This window comes from Gallinula chloropus (genome assembly GCF_964237585.1).
Source record: "Gallinula chloropus genome assembly, chromosome: 5".
Lineage (NCBI taxonomy): Eukaryota > Metazoa > Chordata > Aves > Gruiformes > Rallidae > Gallinula > Gallinula chloropus.
In genome coordinates this window covers 60,718,250-60,740,378 of record NC_140090.1, presented here as the reverse complement: position 1 = coordinate 60,740,378, position 22,129 = coordinate 60,718,250, and the positions used below count along the sequence as shown (strand labels likewise).

The following is a 22,129-nucleotide window of genomic DNA, read 5'->3' as shown; positions in this document are numbered from 1 at the left end:
TTGTGCATGTGAACAAGTACCAGTATGGGTTGTGAAACTCAATAGCATTAGGGACTGCCATCGACAAAGAAAGGCGACTGAAGGCAGCTTTAAAGGCAGCTGAATGAGAATGAACTTCACTTTCAAACTTTTAATGGGCTATCAATAAAAGTGGAAGGGAGAAAAGTCTGCAAAATTTAAGTTGATGTTGTCTCTGACACAAAGCTTTAAGTCAGTTACCAAGTAACGGTTAAATTCAGCATCCTGGATGTGTATGATGTCCATCCATCTGTCCCCCCTTATTTAATATTTCCTACGCAATTTATTTTACTCTGAAGGAAAAAAATATTTTTCAGTTACTGAACTAATACAAACTGGATTATTGAATTCACCTACTTTGTTAGAGCTGCTCTGCTGCTTTCTACAACGCCTGAGTCTTCTCATTTCTTCCTCTCCTATGTTTCCAACGTTCTGGGCAAAGCCTTTTCCCCAATAAAAAAAATACATTTTTATTTCCCAAACATGGATATTTCTTCCTTTATGTTCTTAATGAAGCAGAACCCCTCATGAATAAAGTGTTCAGACTCTTGTATCACACAAAGAAGTCATATGCTTTCAGAAAAACTTGCTGTTTACAATTTCCCTCCTTGCCAAACCAAAATCCAATTATCCTACAATATGAAGGAGTCTCTGCCTACCAACCATATTTTAACAGACCCGTAAATATTTGAGCAAACACATTTCTGGCATCTTTGCGTTCATCATCAACACCACCACCAAAGCAAATATCAGGACTCTGTTCTCCCCACTCCCCATACCAGCCTGATCACATCTGAAGTGCTACCTTCATGCTGAGGCAGAATGTGTTTGAGGGGTGGGGGGAGAGCACAAAAGTAAAATTTGATAGGAACTGTTAGATTTTAAGTGCCTATATATTTGTGACAATATTGCCTATAAGTGCCTATATAAGTGACAATATATTTGCACTTCAGACACTGAAAACTCAAATGCTTTAACTAAGAGCTGAATATACAAAGAAAAACAGTATTTCTGATGACAAACATGAAAACCTCAGACTGAAGTCTCCTCCCATGCTGCCATGACAGCCATCTTAGTTATTACAGAACTATTACGGGCCACTATAAACTGTCTAATCCTGCTTTGAAGAACATCCAAGTTCCTAAGCACAGTTACTAAGGATGCTTACATAAGCAACCACATTTTACCACTGCCACTCATTTTATTTCTAGAATAAAGCCCCTCCTCTATGCTATACCCAGATCTAATAGACCATTCTCCTTCAATACACAACAATTAAGATAACAAACACATCTTGACTTATTTCAACAATACTTCATAATTAGAATTTGCCACCTAAATTATTTTAGCAGTTAATCAAGAGATAAATGGAATCTAATTCAACAGCTGCTTGACAGACTTCATCACTGTATTCAAGAAATTGTAATTTTTCTTCAAAGTAACAGGGTACAAAGACACATTTTAATAAAACCAAAATTCCTTCCAAAATTAAGTTAAACACAATGAAAAGTGAACAGAATTGTTTTGAAGTCTCTCATCTCATTTACAGAGTACATGTCAAAAAATATTTACAGTCATGAAAGCATTCCAACCAAGAAAAGGCAGCAGATACTTTAGGAAAGGCTGCTCCTTTTATAACGTACTGTTTCATTATGGTTAGGAATAAGTTTCAGCTTAGTGCTACAGGCACAGAAGTGGAAATTAGAACTTCTGAAGTGCTTATATTAGGGTATAGATATAGCATCAAGCAATCAAAGACCACCATTACTTAAGAATTTAACATATGCAACTAACAAGCATAATCAAGTGCTCCCCTTGAGTGTTACAACTCTGTAATCGTGATTGCAGTGCAAAACACATTAGCATAAGCCACGATGGAAACATATTATCAATCCATTTATTTTAACAGGCTAGTTAAAGCCAATTATCACCCCAAACTTTAATTTTATTTTATTAATTTAATTATTATGTGCCAGGTCTCATGTAACATGTTTTACTTTTATATTTCTATCCATCTCTCATTGGGGGGGGGGGTTGGGGATTTTTTTTTTTTTGGTCATGATGTCTTGGCCTGTTCCTCAACCATCATGGAACCATACACCTTCTTTTGCAGAATGCTTGAATACAGAAGTAGTTTGAACTGACAAGTTTTAAGTTCATAACTGCACTACCCAAAGAGCACAGACACATTCATTTAAAGAAATTCAAGAGATGGGGAGTCTGTGTCTATCCATGCCCTTAAACTAAACAAGAATTGTCCAAATGTAACTAGGAGTTCAAAGCAAGAGCAGGCTGCTTTAACACTTCCAATGGCATTTCTACATCACACAACACTAATGTAGACCTAAGAGTTTTCTACAATAACTACAAAAATAAAACCTATCTTGAGAAGGAGCATCTATTTCCTACAATTTTGTGATGACTCGTACTGTCCCTAGAAGATTTACATATATCTAACTCACGATGTAGCCCTCCTCACTCTATTAACAAATCCACAGAAAGTATCTGTTGATACCTCCAACACTGGGATGAATACAGTTCAAACTCATCCACTTCAGCACGTTTCCATCTCTTTCACTTCAGAATCCATCATCTCAAAAGACCTCAGGCCCGACCTTTAAGCCACTGTATTACAGGCAATATATATCCTACTTTTTCTTCGTAGCTTTTAGATGTGCTGTAAAGCGAGTTAAAAGTCACGTCGTGTAAAAGATGACAGGAGTTTACATAGGACTGCACGCAGCTGTGAGTTTTATAGCTCTTTCTGGACAAATGTGCTGTTCTGCATCGTTTTCTCAAGGAAGATTACAAAAGCAAGATCTTGACTATCTACCTGAATTTTTTTGTAAAACTTGAAGAATGTTTCCTGATTGCAAAAAGAAAACAGCCCAACAACCCAATCTTCAGAATTATCTATTCCAAAACGTTCCCTTAAAAGAAAAAGCTCTTGCAAGTTTACCTCAAAAGGGCAAGCCACCAACTGTATGTCCCTCACTATTAATGGTCCCTAACCAATCTCCTTGGTTTTTTAATAACAATGTTCTCCATTACTCTGCTACTTTTACACTTACCTTTAAATCCTTCCTGTTCCACCTCTCTTCTTGTTGGCTTTTTTCTTCCATACCAAGTTATCAAGAGAAGAGGCACTTTACCACACATCCCTGCACTACTTCTGAAAAAAAGGACGCTGCCCAATTGAATCTTCTTTCTAACCTTCCCTTCAAACTCACACCTTGCTAAGAACCATACGGTGGATCAACCAGCATATTTGAAGGACAAATGGAGGCAGTCATTAAGAAAAACCCTCAAGTGTTTAACAACTTTGTATACTTAACGACCACTCTACTTCCACCCTCTTGAGCTATGAAGTCTTTGAGGTGAAGAATGCTTCAGTATGATTATGGTGTATTTATGCCCAATGCTTCTTGTCAGTCCTATTACAAATTATGCAACCATATAAATATGCACCTGCACTTTCTGACACAAATTATTGCTTCTTTGAAGTAAATCACCTTTGAAATACTGCTTTCAACAGGTTAGATGGCAGCAGTTTAGCAAGCAGAGAAGATAGTTAAAAGATGAAGAGCTAGATGTTTAATAAACTTCTACTGGAACTCAGCAATTCCATGTACAGTCCTACTTCCATAGGGTTTTTACTATAATGCAAATAGCCTTACTGTCTCTTCACCGGCCAATATTCCTTTTAACTACTCTTGACCAAAACAAAGACATCATCCAAAAAAAAAAAAAAACCCACACCCCAAAACCCTGGAATAAAGCCTCCATGGATGATTTAAGATGAACCTTAACTGCAGCAGAGCATCTGGTACTGCCTTTCTACCAAATCAAACTGCAATTTATAGCCCTCTAATGTATGTACATTAGGCCATTTCCTTTATGGCTCCACTTCACACAGAAGCAGTAACTGAAGGAAATAATGGAGTGCCCAACAAGTGGGAAAGTAATTGCTCAACAAGCGTGGAACAAGAGAGGGTCAGTTGCACACCGTGCACATGTGGCAGCTCTTCAGAGCCCAGCCCTGCAGCGGTAACAGAAGGCTGGTGTTACAGAACAAGCCCCACTGTGGGAACTCTGCCAAGCAACAGCCAGGAGCGCTTGTCCATCTAAATCCTTGGGTCCTTAAGGATTAAGGGTCAGGAAACAATTCCTTCCAACAGCACCACCTCCTGCCTGTACCTGCCAGTCATTAGCCATGCACAGATGCAAGACTGTTAAGCTCCAAGCTCTAGTCTTAAATTGCACCCAAAGAGCTGTATTAAAAGGATGCTTAGATGCAGGGGAGTTGGTGCTGGACTGCCGAAGGGACAGTTCAGGTGTCCTGACTTGAGGGGAAACACAGAAATACCTTGTGTGAAGACTCTCTTTCTGGTTTTGTTGGGGTTTTTTTGCTCTGGATATTCCCAGAGTCACTCCACTTCTTTTGAATTTGTTCAGTAAGTTTCTTACTACTCAGAAAAAAGAAAAAAAATATTAACACAAGAGGTAAAAATTTATCAAATGAAGGATGCTACAAAAACCATAGTTCAGCCCTTTCTATCTTAGACACGCCACCTCTCAATTGTAGGCTTCCACTTCTCAAGAGTCCCAGTTTCATTCAGTACACTGTGTTGAAGGACTCAGTGAACAATTGAGCAGAGTAAGAGTTCAGAGTGATCCCACCCATAACCGACACCTCACACACTCTGCACAAACGCCGTCCTGCACACTACAGCAAAGCCTTGAAAAAGGCTGTGGCACTTGTCTCTGTATCTCTAAGCGTCACAAACAATAAGAGTTCCTCAGCAAGCACATTCCTCCTCCTTCTTCCTTTATAATGGAAGAAAGCAAAACTAAATCTTAAGGGAAATAATGACAATTTTTTGTTGGTTTTGGACTAAAGAAGTTCACATCCTGGATCTTCCAGTGCAGATACCATTCTTAGGGAACATAAGTGTAATTCCAAGGAAATAATTTAGAAAGAAAAGCACAAAATTAGCATCCACCTGGGAAAAGTCTGGTTTATTATTTCTCCAGTAATATAATCTATGCCAAAAATACCAATAGAAGCCTATTATCTGACGGAAATTCAAAGACCTCAGTCATAAGACTGTAATTTGATTAATTTGATGCTACAATAAGACTTAAAAGATTAATCTCTCTGAGAGTATTTGGAACTACCTGCAGCTTCAAAGCAAAAATATGACATTGGTTTACATTCTCTGCACCCTTTGAAGGATGCCTGCATTCATAAAGACTAGGAAGTTCCTTTTAAGATGACAACTTTTACTGCATTGCCTGAACACAAATTGCAAAAAAATCAAGTTGGGATTCAGCCAGAAAGTAAAGCATCAAATTCAGGTTGTCACCCTAATCCTCTATTTCTTAGACAAAGAAGGTGACAGAAAATATTAAGAGAAATTATTTACCACTTCCATACACAGTGTCAGGTCATCCAATATGGACAAAAATAGCATTGCCATCTGCTAATTAGAGCGAGGCTGAGTTAAAGTTATGTTAGGAAACCTACTCAATTTCCTAACCATTCTTACATCCTTTCCATTCTTCTTAACAATTTTATAGAATATGCAACAAAAACTAAGTATTAGCCCGAGTTGCTTGGTCTTCCAAAACACCAAGTTAACGTGTATGGATACCTGTTAGCTAAAAAAATCAATAAAGTATTTTTTAGTTATCACAGGAATAGACATCTTCTAGAAGACCAGTGAATCTTCCAGATATTTTATATGAAAGTGATATGCAACAGAAAAAAGCTTCGGGCTTTGTGGGGTTTGTAAATGTTTGCTCCAGATAACATTGCAATTCTTCAACACAAACAGAGAGAGAAGGGTCACAGCTTGCAGTTCATCACTATTTGTTATTTACTAGTAAGTCCAGGCACTCCTTGCAGAAAATCAAGATATAAATAATAAGCAGAACATGGCACTGCTCGTATGTGCCAAGGAACAAGTACTGCAGCACTACACGTCAGACATCCATATAACCTAATTCCTACACTTCTTAGACAATCTCAATTTCTTAACTTGAATAGGCCACAATGAATAACTCAGATTATCTTTAATAGCACTACAACAGCATTGAGAACAGGCCACACATTTGTATTTTGCTTCCAGTTTACCACTTTTTAAAAAAACTAGATTTTTTTTCCAGACATTAATCCCAAATCAGGATAAAATTAGGATGAAACTCCTGTATTGTTACAGTTTTATATGAATGTCAGATTTTTCCTAAAAACTGAGTTTCCAGGGCTCAGATATGAGAAAATGAGTGTGCAATCAAATCTACATACCAGAAAACTGAAGGCTACAGTAACAAGTATATTAAGTCAGTACACTGGGCAAAGGTTCTCTTATGGTTACAGTCATTTGACCTTTAGCCAGCTCTTAATGCCCCAGCCAACCCTCTAAAGATGGAGATTTGCAGCAGCTTCTTGTCTGAAATAAGCCATGAAAAGATTCTTCTGAACCCACTGTACAAGCATTCATTTAAAATGTCATGAATGTGCATGAAATCAGAGTGCTTCTAACAGCTTACTTTGCAGCTTCTGTTTAAATGCACTAACTCTGAACCACCAGAGGATAAAAGGACTCAAACCATCCAGTCTGGCACTCATGGACCTAAAATATACACAAGCACCTCTTCACAGGTGTGTTTACCTAGTTTAAACCTTACTTAAATAGACTCTTGATGCACACACTTTCCACAAACACCTGCTTCTCCCACTGCAGTGCTGACTTGTACAAGGCAGTTGTCTTCTGTCATTTTCTGTCCTAGAGCCATCCTACACACCAGTAAGCAGTACTTCAGCCACAAAAATTCCCGTTACTGACTCACCTCCCCAGTCAGAGCAAAGCACAAATTCTGCAATGAGAATGACCACAGAAGTATCTGCTCTTACCTCTACATTACACTGAAATGGTCTGAAGACTTCAACAGCCACAGCAAGATTTAAGGAAATCCAGTCCTCATCACATTGTGAAAAGGTTTATAATTGATTCCTATTTCCAGACATTTGTGGTTATAAAACCTCTTCCTAGTGAGCTCAAGACAATTTCATGTTTGAAACACTCATGAAAAAGAAGATGATCAGTTATCACTAGATATCAAAAAGAAGCTTCCTTCTGTTGACCCAAATACCTAACAAAAAATGATGACATGAGCACACATTTCAATATCCAGAAACATTTTCCAGATAGTCAGCTTACTTTAAAAAGCAGCAAAACGGAAGTTGTGATGACAGTGGCTGTAGATCAAAACACGTATCCATAGTAAGGCTTCCATCATTGTTAAAATAACCTTTGAAAATGTAGTTGCATTTCGATTTTGCGTGCATGGGCAAAGCTTCATAGTCACTGCTTCCACAGGGTCATAACTCAAGACACAGATTTTTGCTTTTTCTAAGCACTGGAAATACTAGACACCACATCAAACTTCAGCTTACAATGCTTATCTGAGTACAACAAGCATTCAGTTATTAAATTCAACTTGGAATAACTTAGCATCACCAAAGATGATATAGCCTCTATTTTTCCTTTCTGTTTTTCAGGCAACTACTATCAAGAGTAATCAAAATATATGCAGCCCATAAAAGTATAAAATGGCATACAATAGTCCACATGGCAGTGGATTAGAGCAGACATGCTGTTCAAATTTAATAATTTTCAAATTATTAAACTGCTTTTATAAATCTACATAAAATTGCCAGTGAAATGATGTTTCCCTGTCAGAACTTGAGAGGCCAATATCATTCCACGTAAATCAGGTCCCAGGCCCTTATCTAGGTGTGTCAAAGTCAAGTTGCCCTTACCAGAATCGTGGGATTGTTTCTGTGGAGCAGGAGCATCTTCTCTAGATACTTCCTTCAAGAGCCCATTTAGACATTACACTGGGATGGGACACCACCATTTAGTTGCAGGCAAGTATTTACTATTTTGGTAATCAAATAAAACACATTATGTAATTTAGCTACTCTTGAGAAGCAGTACTTTGAAGTGGGAATCTTTAGCTGCTGGAGGCATACAGTGCATCTTTATACCCTTGACCAGGGTATTTCAGCTTTCACAGTCATGACAGAGTTAATACCCACTAGCTCAGAGGAGAACAAAAGGTACTCCACTGCAACATGCCTAACATTTACATTGCCTCTCTTTGCTCATTAAACAGGTTTTGGTTAAATAATGAACAAACTGTATTACAGACTCCGATGAGAATTCCAAAATTATAAATCAACTGGTAAAGCCCAGAGGAGAATGAAGGGAGTGGGAGGGAAGGAAGGATAATATTGACTAATATAAAGGGCGCAGCTTGACAGTGGATATTCCTGCCACACCTGATCAAACATGCTCCATGGGGGAGGGGAAGGGAGGGCGAGAGCAAGAGGGGAGATGGGACAAGGCAGCCTGAAATTTGCATCCGGAACAGATTAAAATGGGTTCTTGGGGGATTGAGAAAATACATAATATATATTACTATAAATGCAAAATTGTACTAAAAGCTAACTCAAATGTCAAAGATTACAGCTTGAATAAATTTAAATATAAAAGCAATGCGTTTCCATGAGCTAATGAAAGAGACATGAAAGGAAGGTCTAGGGGAAAAAAAAAAGAAAAGAAAAAAAAGCCACCCACAAAAACCCCAAGCTTGGACTTTTCATTGCCTTGAAGATGAGACAGGAGACTATATTGGCCAAAATAGTGCTTGAGAATGAGTCCTTGTCTAAAACTGAAAAAACAGAGCATAGCAATGATGTCCTATCTCAACACACTAGCCTGCAAATACAAGTCACTGAAGCTGAAATTACCTGTTTAAAAGAACCCCATGTAGTCAAACCAACATGCTATCATCACCATATATAACCAATTATTATCTCAGTGTGAATCACACTTACATGATGACTAATATTCACAGGGAGTCTCCGAGTCTCTCAGTACATTAAACTTTGCTTTCTCTAGCACAAGCAGCTAGCAGGCTTGCATTCTTTCCCCCAAGTAGTCAAAAACACGTTGTATCTAGCTACTCTAGATAAATGGCCAGTCCCTGACATTTACTCATACTGCATTTATTTGAGCATCCTGACATTCCCTGCTCTTGTTGATGAGAAGAGGTATTTGCAATAATGACAAAGAACTTCAGGAGTCTCATTTTAAAGAAAATTTTATCTCATAGAAGGGAGAGAAGGAAAATTTCCTCCCAAAACACTTCTGGTAACTATGTATATCCTGCAGAAGACAAATGAGCTTACCAAAAACTCATTCATCTAGACTGTCATGTAGTCTGGGTACAAGCATAACATCCAGAACAAAAATACTATTGAGAAATGCAAGCTGTGTTGGAGTTCCCTGAGATGTCATGACCTGACAGAAGAGTCATACTCTTCACCAAGGGAAGTTCATCTGGCAAAAATAAAGTATTACACTCGCCACAAAAAAGGAAGAAATTAAGTCTTAGAATTGTCATGTGTCCTCAGCACATCTCACGGAAGCAGCACTACTGTACTTTTAGGGTACATGTTTTTAGGGGATCCCAGGCTCAGCTGACACATGAATGGGTGCACTTTTCAATTAAAAACGCAAAAAGTCCCTGTCTAACTTAGGTTGAGTGCAGTGAACACTCACTGTAGCAAAAGGATCAGAAATAAAGCTCAAATAGTACTATCGGTAAGACAAATCCTGGGAAGAACCAGCAAAATGACACATGCAGCTCAGGGTCTGACTCACTTCCAGACTCTCAACATGTACTTAAACTACACTTAAATCATCACTCCTGAAACTACAAAAACAGAAAATGTGGGGAGAAGGGGGAGAAAGACAGGGACGGGTTGGGAGAAAAAAAAAAACAACACAAAACTGATCAAACCACACATCACAGCCTTGTGTTCTTCTTCTGTAATCAATACAGATTTCCAATTCATTTCAGTGCAACTGGTCACAAAGTAAGCCTTTCACCTCAAGATTCAAGAGACCCAAAGGGAAAGTGAAATCTGTGCTTCACTCACTACCAATAACAAATACTGAAAACCAACAAACCAAAGAATGCAAGGAGAAAACAGATAGGAGGAAGCTAGTTTCTAAGCAGATTTTTCCCATCATGCACATATCAGAAAGCATAAACAAAGCACAGAAAGGGTATGCATACTAATACAGCGGATTTCATACATTACTACATGGTTCAGTACATTGAAGAAGCATGCATATTTATATTAAAACTGTGTAATGTGTAAAAACAAATATATATTCACACACACACATATATATATATATATATATCCAGATAGTGGCAGCGATAGTATTTGTGTACTAGCTTACATTGGTATTATTTGTATAAAAGCATATACATATTTGTTCTTTTCTTGTTATTCAATATATGACCTCTGGATACTAAGAAAGACAAACAAGTACACCTGTACATTAATTTGCATACACCCTAGGAGGTACACATACCTGCTGATTTCTGTATAAGCTTACCTGTTATATTATTCAGCACTTCTTTTAAGACGCTAAAGCTATGTAGCAGGGGATCTCTTTCTTCATCCTATATGTTATATATAGGAAGGAAGTCATTAATGAGGCAAACATAATCCCAAAGACAAACCTTAATAATGGGTCTGTGAAGACCTCAACTTCATATTCACAGAACTACTACAAGTGGAGTTTATCACTGTCAGTGCATTTATTCCCTCAAAATCAAGAGAATCGATTTTATTTTCTTGCTAGGACTCCCCAATGTCATATAGCTCAAATGTCAACACATAGGTTCAAGACTGAGCGTCCTGGTTTGGTTTTATTGTCCTTAGTAGTATTGCTGATTAGCCTTCTGCTGTTCAATAAATTTCAGAGCAAATCTACCTCATACCATATTGAAGTGGCTCATCTGGATTTGTTATAATGTTAATCTATGCAGATTGTAATGGGAACAGAAATACAATGACATTTGGTGCCATTAAAATAACTTGAAGAAAGAATCACAGTGCAAAATTTATATGAATAGCTGCATCCGTTAGCCTTAGTCTATCTTTATGATTTTAAAATAAGGAGGAGCAGCAGTTTCTCCAAACTGTGTCCATCCACAGCCACACCTACCGGGTGGCGGTGAGCTCTAACGAAGAAACGCCTGTTAGAGAGAGGGCTGTGCCCTTTGACAAACTGAAACCACTTGTGCTGGATGACAGCCATCTGCTATCCATGTGACATTCTGAAGTGCATCACAGACGCCAAATGCCAGGCACAGACATCTACACTGCTGAAGCCATAAACTGACCATGCGTCATTAGACCTGGAAACACTGCATGAATAACTTTTACCAAAACAGGGCTTAAGCTATTGACAAAGTTTCAGTCAGGAACATAGTTAGCAGTCACAAAAGGGACCTAAAAAAATGATACTATGCCATATGAAAAATTAAAAAAAAAAATAAATCTATATATACACACCCTAGATACAATTACTTTCCCCATTTTTATTTCACGGCTCATGATGAAGACTGTCTTCTTTAAGAGGGCACAAATATATAAAAACATTGTGCTAAACAAAATAGCACCCTATGCTAAAAATCCCTGACATACCAGGCAACAGAAATCTAAATGAGATGATTCCCATGTGGAATACAACATGGGGCTTTTCATTTGTTTCTAGGGCATGCAGGTAGAATATCTGCAGCTTTGCATCTCTTTTGCTTCTGTTGCTGGCACAGAAGAAGTCAAAACTGCTCCGTGCGAAATAATGTTGTGAGTAAAGTTGGAGTAATGAGTGTTAAAAAACCAAAAAATTGAGGAGTTTTTCCAAAACTGTAGTCACAGTGCACAGAGGCAGTAACAATTCAAGGTAACTTACCAGATGTGTGTGAGTGCTCCATCGGGCATTACGCTTTATGGCTCCCACCACTGCATTGATTTCGCCTTGTACAATGTAAATGTTCTTATCCACCATCCTGACAATTCTGAAAATAAAGGTGGCCCAAGTTAATTTCCAGCACCTCAGAATGATTCCCTTCCTCAGATGAAACACCAAGTCAGCCCCAAATAAGAGGCCTGCAGAGATGCAAGAAACTCTCTCAGATGTTTGTTTTGTGCATGCAGACAAATACAGCTATTTTGCCAAAACGAAGACGCTTATCCAGAGAGTGCACTTTCAAGGACATGAGAGCAGACAGTTCTAACAGGGCATCTGTGAAGCAAAAGACAACTTTGCCAAGGCATATTATTCAGGTTTTTTTCCCAGTCTATGTAAGTTCACAGAAAGGTAAAGTGTTAGGGTACCAGGACACGCATCCATGACAATGCAGTAACACACGTCTCCAGCACTTACGCAAAGACCCCCAGCTCTACACAGAACATAAAGCCAATCTTGTACTCTGTTAAATAAGCATTGGTGACTTGAATGAGCTGGACAGAGCAAAACTCTTTGGGATGTTAAACTTCGACAAAATAATTTATAACAGATGTTGATTTCACACTTGCTTCATGAAAAAAGCTTTCCAGAAAGCCAGTAAAAAAGTCATGGGTAAGACCCCCACAAAGAAATGAGCAAAACTAGAGATTGAAGCAAATGGAACATAGGGAGAAAAAGTGATAAAGCTAAAGGCTTTTTTCACTCCTACGTAGCCTGAGGTTTTACAGGGCAGAACTTAAAACTGATGTACCCAAGGAGAGACACGGAAGCGGGACCCTGGGAGGAATTTACAAGAAAGTAGTATTTTAATGGGCTGAGAAAAAGAAACAGAGTGGATCGATAAAGGACTGTTCTACCTATACTAACTACTAGCTGTAGACCAGGTATAGTCAATCATAAAGAAATAAGAATGGAGGGGAATGAACAGACAAAACTGTTCATAAAGAATAAACAGGTGTAAAGAGACCAGTCAGATGATACCACGTCCACAAATAAGGAGGAATTAGTGAAATGGTAGACAGATAATTAAACTTCTTCAGAAGGTACGAAAGGAAAATGAGGAATCCAGCTTGAAATCACAACAGGCCATCCATAGGGAAGCAAAAGACTGAAAACAGATGAAACACTGATCCTGACACTTCAAATCAGACAAGATTGTTTAAAGGACTCAACTGGGGAGGGAGGACAGAGGGTAATAAAATACAGGGAATACGAGCAGGATTCTTGCCCGTGTAGCAAAAGCAAAGCTGGAAGGAAACAGTTTTGGTGTATTACTCCAGACCTCAGAAACACCACGACAGAAATTTCGGAACGTACATGCTGGATCTGTCAGGTTTCACATTAATTAACATGTCTGAATTATCAGCAACACTTCAAATATACAAATATTCTCTGAGTGAAAGAGACTAATTTGTTTTAGGACTCTGTAAATAATGGAAAGAAAGCAAAACATTATAAAAATATATCTTATCAAGGGAGAGCATCAGATTTGTTGTTTCACATTTTTTATGTTTGTAATAGGATGAATAATCCTATGGAAAAACTGTTTCTTATTTCATAGATAATTTATACTTAATGGTATTCCTCAGTGTTACACAATAAACTAGGGGCAAAGACAAGAGCATTTTATAATGTAGGAGCTGCCATGACAGACCATATCAATAGTTTATCTCATTCACCACTGGATGATTCAGAAAAATAAACAAATAATTCTACCAAGTAGTTTGCTTGTGCCCTGAAGAACAAAGGTTTATATTTGACCTCAACAAAGCCATAGACATTACTCCTACTTGTGTGTCTAATGCTTGAGAGATGTTCCTTTCCTCAATAGTAACTTATTCCATATTATTTATGTGACTGCATTAAAACACTGCGTAAAAATACTTTGACCACAATTTCTTTTTCTTCTTCAGTATGGCTTTTTTTGTTTTAATACAAGGCAATAATGGCATATTTTCTCCTTCATGTAAAACTCATCACTTATTTCTTCTTCCAGTAATTCAAATATTTTCTGTATTTCTACATAGACAGTTTGCGGGATCAAAACCCTGGTACACAGAGGTACTTTTGAGGAAAAATAGTTTATCTATTGAAATTTGACTAAACTAAATTTTTTTCTGTCTTTATTGTTACAAACCAATGTTTAGCACATAAACATTGCAATGCCATTCCAGGCATTTAACTAACTGACACGGAAACAAAGACTCCCCCAACCTAATTTGGAAAAGCATGGAAAGAAATACCAGACACACGTGTCACATGCCTTGCACATACACAGATACTCAAGATTTAAAACAATGCCAAAGCCTAAATGCTATTCTGCATGCTACTGAATCTGCCTGTAGAACTCCTCTACTTCTAACCTAAAAGCATCAAGATGGAACAGGTTGTTAAATTCAGCCCTTCCTGAATGTAGGAGACTTATAATGCTCAGCTGCTCCCAAACCTCGTGCTATCTCCAAGCAGCAAAATACAAAGATAGACACAACCACCCAACACACACCTCTTCCTTTTAACCTCTGAGAAACTTCACGTGCTGACCTCTCCAAGCAAGAGTGCAAAAAAATCCATGTTGCTTGGCAGGACTTTCCTGGCACATTAAAATCCCATAAAAATTAAGGGATTCCCCTCTCCAGTTACATCCTCTCATTGCTAATTATCTGAGACGGCTTGTTAAGAATGCACTCCTGTCCTGTACAGATTCCACAGAATATAGTTAGATTCAGAAGTACAAAAACTGACTCCACACGTGCCAAAACTTCCTAGTCCAACACAACTGAAATAATCTCTCTCTCTAGAGATACAAATTCACTCTCAGATCTCCGAGCATCACACTTACAGCCCACTTCACCTCAAACACTGGGTAAAGATGAGAAAATCCTGCTGTACTTTTACATTTAAGCTTGCAGTTAACCACACAATACAACACACATACACTCCAAAGCAAACCACAGCCAACTACATTCATGAAAAGGGCTTTTACAACAGTGCGCTGGAAAAGGTAATAGAAAATAATGACAGGGTTGGGGGAGAGACAGGTAACTGTTTTCACAGAGATGTGTCCTGTAAGATAAACCCACTAAACGCAGCATCCATCCCTGTAAAAGTTTAGAAGCCTGTTTCAAGCAATGGAAATCATTTAAAAGGGGGAGGCTTTGGGAATTGCAGAGTTTACAGAAGCCAGCACATCATTTCAGAATGCATTGCTTCAACTGTATCTTCATCACAAGCACCAACTGCCTATGCTTTAGAGCTCAATATAGATGTACTATATTGAAGTAAGTTTTAAGATTGAAAACAGTGTTCTGAAACTGCAGCGAGAAAGTTAGAAGATCACAGAATCACAAGGTTAGAAAAGACCTTTAAGGTCACTGAGTCCAACTGTACCTGTCCTAAACCATATCTCTAAGTACCTCATCTGTCTGTCTTTTAAATACATCCAGGGATGGTGACTTAACCATCTCCCTGGGCAGCCTGTTCCACAGATTTACCAGAGCACCACTGAATGATCAGTGAGCATGGTGACAGTCCAGCAAAACCACAAAATGTTTGTTCAAGGTGTACAAAAAAGTTACTAACAGGAGTTCAAACTTAATGTTACAAAGGTATGATGTGAAGAACAGGATAGCATGTAACAGTTGGCTGGACAAGTTAACAAATCCACTAATGCTGAAGATAACTAAAATGTTGAAACAACATCCCTAGTAAAGACGTAGTTCCAACATCTCTTGATGTCTTCAGATCAAAGCTGGATGCCTTTCTTGAAAGCAATCTTTAATCAAACACAAGACAACGGACTCAGTACAGAAATAAATGGATTAAGTTCTGTGGTCTTGAGTTAGGCAGGAAAAACAAGAAGGGTACTTAATAAGTTTCAAATGCTTTTTAGCACCTTTTCCTGTTCAGTTAGTCTTGCATAAATTCCTGTTTCTTTCTCACGATGGGTTCATGCACATGCTTAAGTCTGCAAATCAGTCCTCAGATTTGCTCCTGCACAGAAATCTGTCAGGCAGCACAGTGAAAATGACAGCTCCAAACCAAGGCAACACACCAGCCCACTAGGAGAAATAGGGAAGCTGTTAGCACTCACAGCCCTGCTGCTAACAAGGTTAGGAATGCTATGAGTGAAAAAATGTAGATGCCTGAGCATGTCATAAAAGAACAAAATCTAACATTCATATGCTTCTCAAAGCCTTCAGCAATGTTCTATGGAAATGATCATTATTCTGAGACTTTTGAAATAGTATCAAATGTGAAATCTTCATACAAAATCACCAAGAAGATTTACATCTGCAAATCTTGTTTCACACGTGCATTGAACACTCCGCTGCTCAACCTTGGAATGCACCACTCCAAAAGATCCCGGTGCATAGGAACCCAAATTTTTCCTGGGTATTACTATAGAGAGTCTCAGGTACACTTTTAGGAAACACTCCCTCCCCTGCAGGGAAATATCTGCAACTCTTCTGGAAACAACTAAGGATTAGCATCAGAAGTGACAAAAGTCTGGCACACTTCCATCAAGTCACTTCTTCCTATCACTAACTTCAGCCTTCAGCTATGGTAACTGACTCAAACCCGGTGAAACTGCTCCAATAAATAGCAATAACAAAATCCAACATAATCACAACATATGCAAGAAAGGTAGTATTTCCAAGTAAGCCTCTGTTGACCTAAATTTGCACTTTTTATGATAATGCATTAATAATCCATATAGTCTGTGACCTAGATTTGGTCACTTGAGTCCTGATACAACACACGGCTACCAAAACAGAACACACAATACCCTTTGGTCCATGAATCACAAACAATTCCTGCCTAACTCAGAGATAGCTAGGCAACGCAGAAGCCCAGATGAAAATGAAAAAACTCCTTTCTTCCTTCTAAACCTCACGTGTAAGGTACCTGAATCTCCATCAGGAAATTTAACTCGCTCAGGCTTTTCATGTAATAACTACTCTGCAATAAACACCACAGGCAGTGAAAGCTCAGAGAAGTCAGGTTCTCAAAGGCTAGCTCCTAACACCTGGACAAACACAGCAGATGAGTATTCATTTGTAAGTATGACAATGAACTGTGCAGTCCAGTGATGCCAAAATTCTAGGCAACTACGAACGCCCTTTGAAAGATAAACAGCAGCAGCATGGCAGTGGTGGCACATCAGAAGGGAAGGTGGGACAGGCTTCCCTGCATCTCTCCGCGTTCAGCTGCACCAGTGAGATAGCGCCTGGGATTCACGAAGAGAAGGCAACTCACCTTCACCTGTCTGAACTGCTGAGTAAAAATCAAACCTAAGGTAAACGTGGGGCGGGGGATTTTCTTTCCCAACTGCTTCATACCACTGGAATGGAGAACCACGGTACCTGCTGAACTCACAACGGACACCCTAAGTTAGCTCTGAGCCTTCCCTCTCCCGCAGCCAAGCAGCTGGCTGTGTGCGGGGGAAACTCGCCCATTCCACCGGTTCCCGAGCAACCCCACTCCGCGCGGAGTTAAGCGGGTGCCGGTGCGGCGCACGCCGGACACTTCCATCCCCGGCCGGCTACCCCCCGGGGGCTCGGTGCGGCCACGAGTCCCGCTCCGAGGCCTGACCCTGCTCTTCTCTTACGCCTCCAGCCCGTGGCCGGTCGCTGCCCAGGGCCGGGCGGCCCGCGCGGCCCGGCCGCCCCCCACTCTGTGGGACACGCCGGGTAGGACGTCACACGCGTCACGTCACTGCCAGGGGGCGGAGGGGGCGACTGCCGACCCCCGCCGCGGCGCCCGCACCCCCGAGGGCCGCTGCACCCCCCCCCGGGCCGCCTGCTCGTGGGGCCCTGCCCGCCCCCGGGGCTGCCTCGGCTCCGTCCACGCCCCCCGCCGACACCGCGGGGCTCCCCCGCCGCTGGCTCCCTCCCGCCCGCCCCCGCGTCGCGACAGTATCGCGACAGGCACTCGCCGCCCGGCACTGACCCCCGCATCCAAAATGGCGGCGCCTGCTCCCCGCGGCGGCGGCGGCCGCTTCACACATCGGTCAGGCAGGCGTCACCGCGACCGGGAGGGCTCAGCCCTCTCTCTGCCCGCCCTTCCTCCCTCCCGGCGGCGGGGGGCGGCGGCGGTCCCGGCGAGGCCGCCGAGTGCGGGGTCCTCCTGGGCACGGGCAAGCGAAACCGGCTCCGCACCACTCTCACTGACGTGGAAACAGGCGCACCCGAACCCGCTGCCCGGTTACTGCGTCGACGGACAGCCCGGAAAGCCAACCCGCGTACGATGCGACCGGCAGCCGCCTACACTACCCAATGGGGCCGCGGTCTGGAACCGGAGGAGGCCGATTCTCCGGTGACAAGCGCCACAGAGCCAACGGCAGGAGAGAGGGTAGAACTAGCAGAGCCGTTGGCCAATCGCGAAGGAGTCTGGCAGTCACGGGGCGCGGCCTGCGCTGTGCGGGCGTAGCAAGGGTGGTTGAGCGAAAGCCGGAGGAAGGGCTGATCGCGCGAGGCATTGTGGGCCGAGCCGGCTGTCCGCGCCGCGCCCCGGGGCGTGTGGAGCCTCCCGGCCGCCGCCCCCGGGGCTGGGCGGGCCCGGGCTGGTCCTCCGCACCGCCCCTGGGCCTGGCTGTTCGTGTGTCTGTGTGTCGGGCCGGGCGGCGCGGCTTTCGGGCGGCCTGCCGGGACATCGGGGCAGGGCGCGGGACCGCGGCCGCCCTGGGGCAGAGACGGCGAGCGAGGGATGCGGGGGGCGCGGGGCTGTGAGGCTGCGGCGGTGCCTCTCCTCCGCGCTTTGGAGGGGTTTCCCACCTCGCTCCTCCAGCTTCTCCCAGCTCCTCCGGGCCGCGGCTCTTACCGCTCCCCGGGACCCGGCCGAGCGGCTGTTGCGGAGGGGCGTGCTCCGCTTTCCCTTCCCCTGCGGCCCTGCCGCTCACCTGGGAGCTCTCCTCAAACACGGGCACAACGGGCGCTCCCGCCAGGCTATGGGCCGTGTGCCTCGGCCTCGGTTCGTCCAGCCTGGCTCACCTGGCAGCCAGGGACCACGGAGCGGTTTGAGCGGGCTTTGAAGTCGATTTATCGGGCAGCTCTTCACAGGAATCACAGCGTTGTGGCGTTCTTGATGCTGCCCTGGCTTGCTCAGCCTCTTTGTGCCGTTGCCCCGGTGTCAGTGCAGTGTGCGTTACGAGCAGCAATTTGCCGAGGTTGTTCTGCTTGTTTAAGCTGCTGCCCGTTGAACCTGGGGCAGAGGACAGAAGGTCCTTGCAGTTAGCGAACAGTTTTATAGCACTAGTGTCTGCAGCCAGGTCAGCCTGGGGACCTGTTGTGACAGGTGTGAGAGTGGGCAAAGCAGCAGCTACCCCAGGATCTTATGCCCTGTCTATATGGAAAACATAAATCACACTGAAGGTGAAGGAAGGGTGAAAGGGTTGAGAAGTACTAATTCACTGACATAGTCACAACTTCCACATGCTGCAGGGTATCTGAAGGAGAGAACTTCTCAAACCAAGGCCCAAGGGAACACGCACTAGGACTCTTCCATGGCTGGTCAAAGCCAAATCTGAGGCTAACTCCAGTGCCACCCTAAAAGCAGGCCAGATACCATCATGTTGCCTTCCGGAGGGAACAACCTGCAGAGAGGGTGTTGTGGGATGGGAACGCTCTGCAAATGGTTGTCACCATATCCTTCCCTCTCCACACGAATATCTGCCTGAATACTGCTGATGAAGCATCAGTCAATCTGAGACTGAAAGCACTGTCTCTCCCAGCTCTGACAGCTGGGGGCTGGGATCCTTTCTCATCTAAACTTAACCTGATAACATGGAGGAAGTCTTTTGCATTGGAAATTTAAGCTGTAATTGCATTTAGCATCCACATTTGTTCCCCGGAAGTGGAACAAGAAACTGTATGTTCCAGTGGCCTAACCATGGGCATCGAAACTAAAATACATCACCCTGGCCTCCGCTGCAGCCATGATATGGGCAGGTTTTAGCTTCAGGTCCTCAGCTATAAAACAGGCAGTCAAATACCTAGTGCAGAGAGACTGCAAAAGCCCCCTAAGCAATGAGTGAAGGCGTGCAGAAGGAATAAATTGGTTGCTAGTGCTTCCTTCTTCCCTTTTGCTCTGTTCCAGCAGACACTGTGGTATCTACCAGCCACTTTGAAATTCAGAAGTTTTGTGATTTTCACTCTATCCATCTGCTCCCTGCTCAGGAAAGGGAGTTCAGGTGCTGGTTTGGCCATTGCACGCCCCGCAGCTCAGTTCGGATCAGCCCAGTCTGCCTGCCCTCCTAGGGAAGGGGCTGGAGCCCTCTCCATTCCTTCTTGCCCCTTCCCATGCCAGTTGTGTAGCTCAGGCTCCCATCCAGTCCAATCTGGTGAACTGGTCCCTGCTAAGGTGTTATTTATGGAAGCCTCTCACGGAGCTTGAAACCGAGCCAGCTAGGAGCCTTCTGCTTCAACCCGCATGCATCTTAGTGCATTAATAAAGAGCAAACATTGCAATGTGCTTTGCATTTTTACTTACAATCCAGCACTGCATTGTCTGGAGAGAAAAACAATCCGGCACGGCCCCACGCTGCCTGTGGAGAAGAGAGTTCCCTCGCCCGCACTACAGCACTGCGTTAGCCAGCCCTCAGCCCAGCACTGCCCTGGCCGCACAGAGAATCCTGCTGATGTGACAGTGCGGCACCAAGGCCCCCAGCTCGGCAGCAGCAGGGAAGCCTGGGCTGCCTGCACTGCCTGAGCCAGCAGTACTTTGCCAGAGCAGCGTGCAGCTGTGTGCAGGTCACGTATGGGCAAGTTGGAAGACTCTGTTTGCACCGAAGGATCCAGGTGTAGGACTGGGACGCAGGGACGCAGGACGGTCTCTGTATTCCTGAGATAACGCACCAGCTCTTACACACAGTGCAGTGAGACCAAAGATCAAACTAGCACAGTCTGTGCAAAGCCCTCAGGTCCTGGCAGTCTGTTCAGGAAAACTGGGCTTTATCGCCACTGCGAAGACACAGCTTTTCAGTGGCTCCCATTTTGAGTATTCCTCCTCAGCCCACAGGGAGCGTGTGGAGGGGCTACAAACTCATCCACAGTCATCCCCTCTGGCCTTGCCCGGTTACCTGGTGAGGTCACCTGCCTTCACCTAAGACACCTGAGCAGCCAGCTCCTTTCAAAGAGCAGTGTCTCCATGGGGCATGCCAACTGCCTTTGTTTCAGTCTAGACTGCCAATGTCATAGCATGCTCACCACAAGCCTTTGATGAGACTGTCACAAACCTACAATCCCAGCCACCTCTGCCTCTTCAGTCTGCACCAGTGGACAAGACTGACTTTGCACAGCCCCCACCAGTTCACAGTCATCTGCACAGCACAGATATCAGACCCACGGGGTGCATGCAATGCAGAATTTTTCAAGCAGGTTAAATACTCTGGGAGAGGTTGAACTTCCATCCCCTCCTCTCGGAGGCTTTTTGTATTTCTTAGAGGCTTAGTAAGGTCTCCAGAAAAAGGGCAAAACAACAGAGTTGACTCAGGAGATACAAGCAGTTGTCAGGGTTAAAAAACTACTTGAGGATCCTCTTCCCCAGAGCTGAGCATCTCCCAAAAGCTACTGCATGCTGGACACAGTGGTTGTAAGCAGCTGCACAGTTCCAGAGCAAGCTCGGGTAGGGGTTAGCCCAAAGCCAGCTGAAGGCTTTCCAAAGGAAAACTGATGTGCTGCATCTGGTGCAACCTGTGCTCAGGCCAGAACCTACAACTGAAGCAACAGAGCTAAATGGAGACACTCAAAAATATTGAAACCATTCTCTGGAAACTTATGTCAAGTACAATATTGAAGATGCAGAGCAGCCTCCTTAGGCTAAAATCCCCTGCCAGCTGTTCTACTTCGCCCGCGTCGCAAGAGCACTCCTGCACCTCCTGGTGACATGAAACTCCCAATGAACATCCCGATGTCATCTTTTCCATTGTCTCTTCTTGGCTGAGGCAAGCCATGCCTTTTTGGCAGGAGCAACCCGGGCTCAATTAGTCATGTCTTCGTCACCTCTTGGCTAGACTACAGCTACATGATACACCTGGGCATGAAGCCTGCAGCACTTGGCAAATGCCAGCCAGAATGGCATGCTGCAGTGGGAGCTCTGGCTACCACAAAGACATCAAAACCACCGCCTAGGCCACCTTTTGGCTTGGAAGCTAAGCCGGATTCAAGCCTGAGTCCTGTCCTTCAAGGCATTTGATGGCATGGACCCAGCAT

At 43.1% G+C, this 22,129-nt stretch overlaps 1 protein-coding gene across 1 annotated transcript in view; it reads right to left on the bottom strand.

Moving 5' to 3' along the window:
* Positions 1-18,104, bottom strand: part of GBF1 (golgi brefeldin A resistant guanine nucleotide exchange factor 1) — a 104,827-nt gene extending 86,723 nt beyond the window's left edge. The window contains exons 1-3 of the mRNA XM_084264755.1: positions 17,871-18,104; positions 11,865-11,970; positions 10,500-10,566 (exon numbers count right to left, since the gene is read on the bottom strand). Coding sequence (XP_084120881.1) covers positions 10,500-10,566; positions 11,865-11,970; positions 17,871-17,878 — 181 coding nt within the window. The 5' untranslated portion in view covers positions 17,879-18,104. The remainder of the gene's footprint in view (positions 1-10,499; positions 10,567-11,864; positions 11,971-17,870) is intronic.
* Between the last annotated feature and the right edge of the window lie 4,025 nt (positions 18,105-22,129).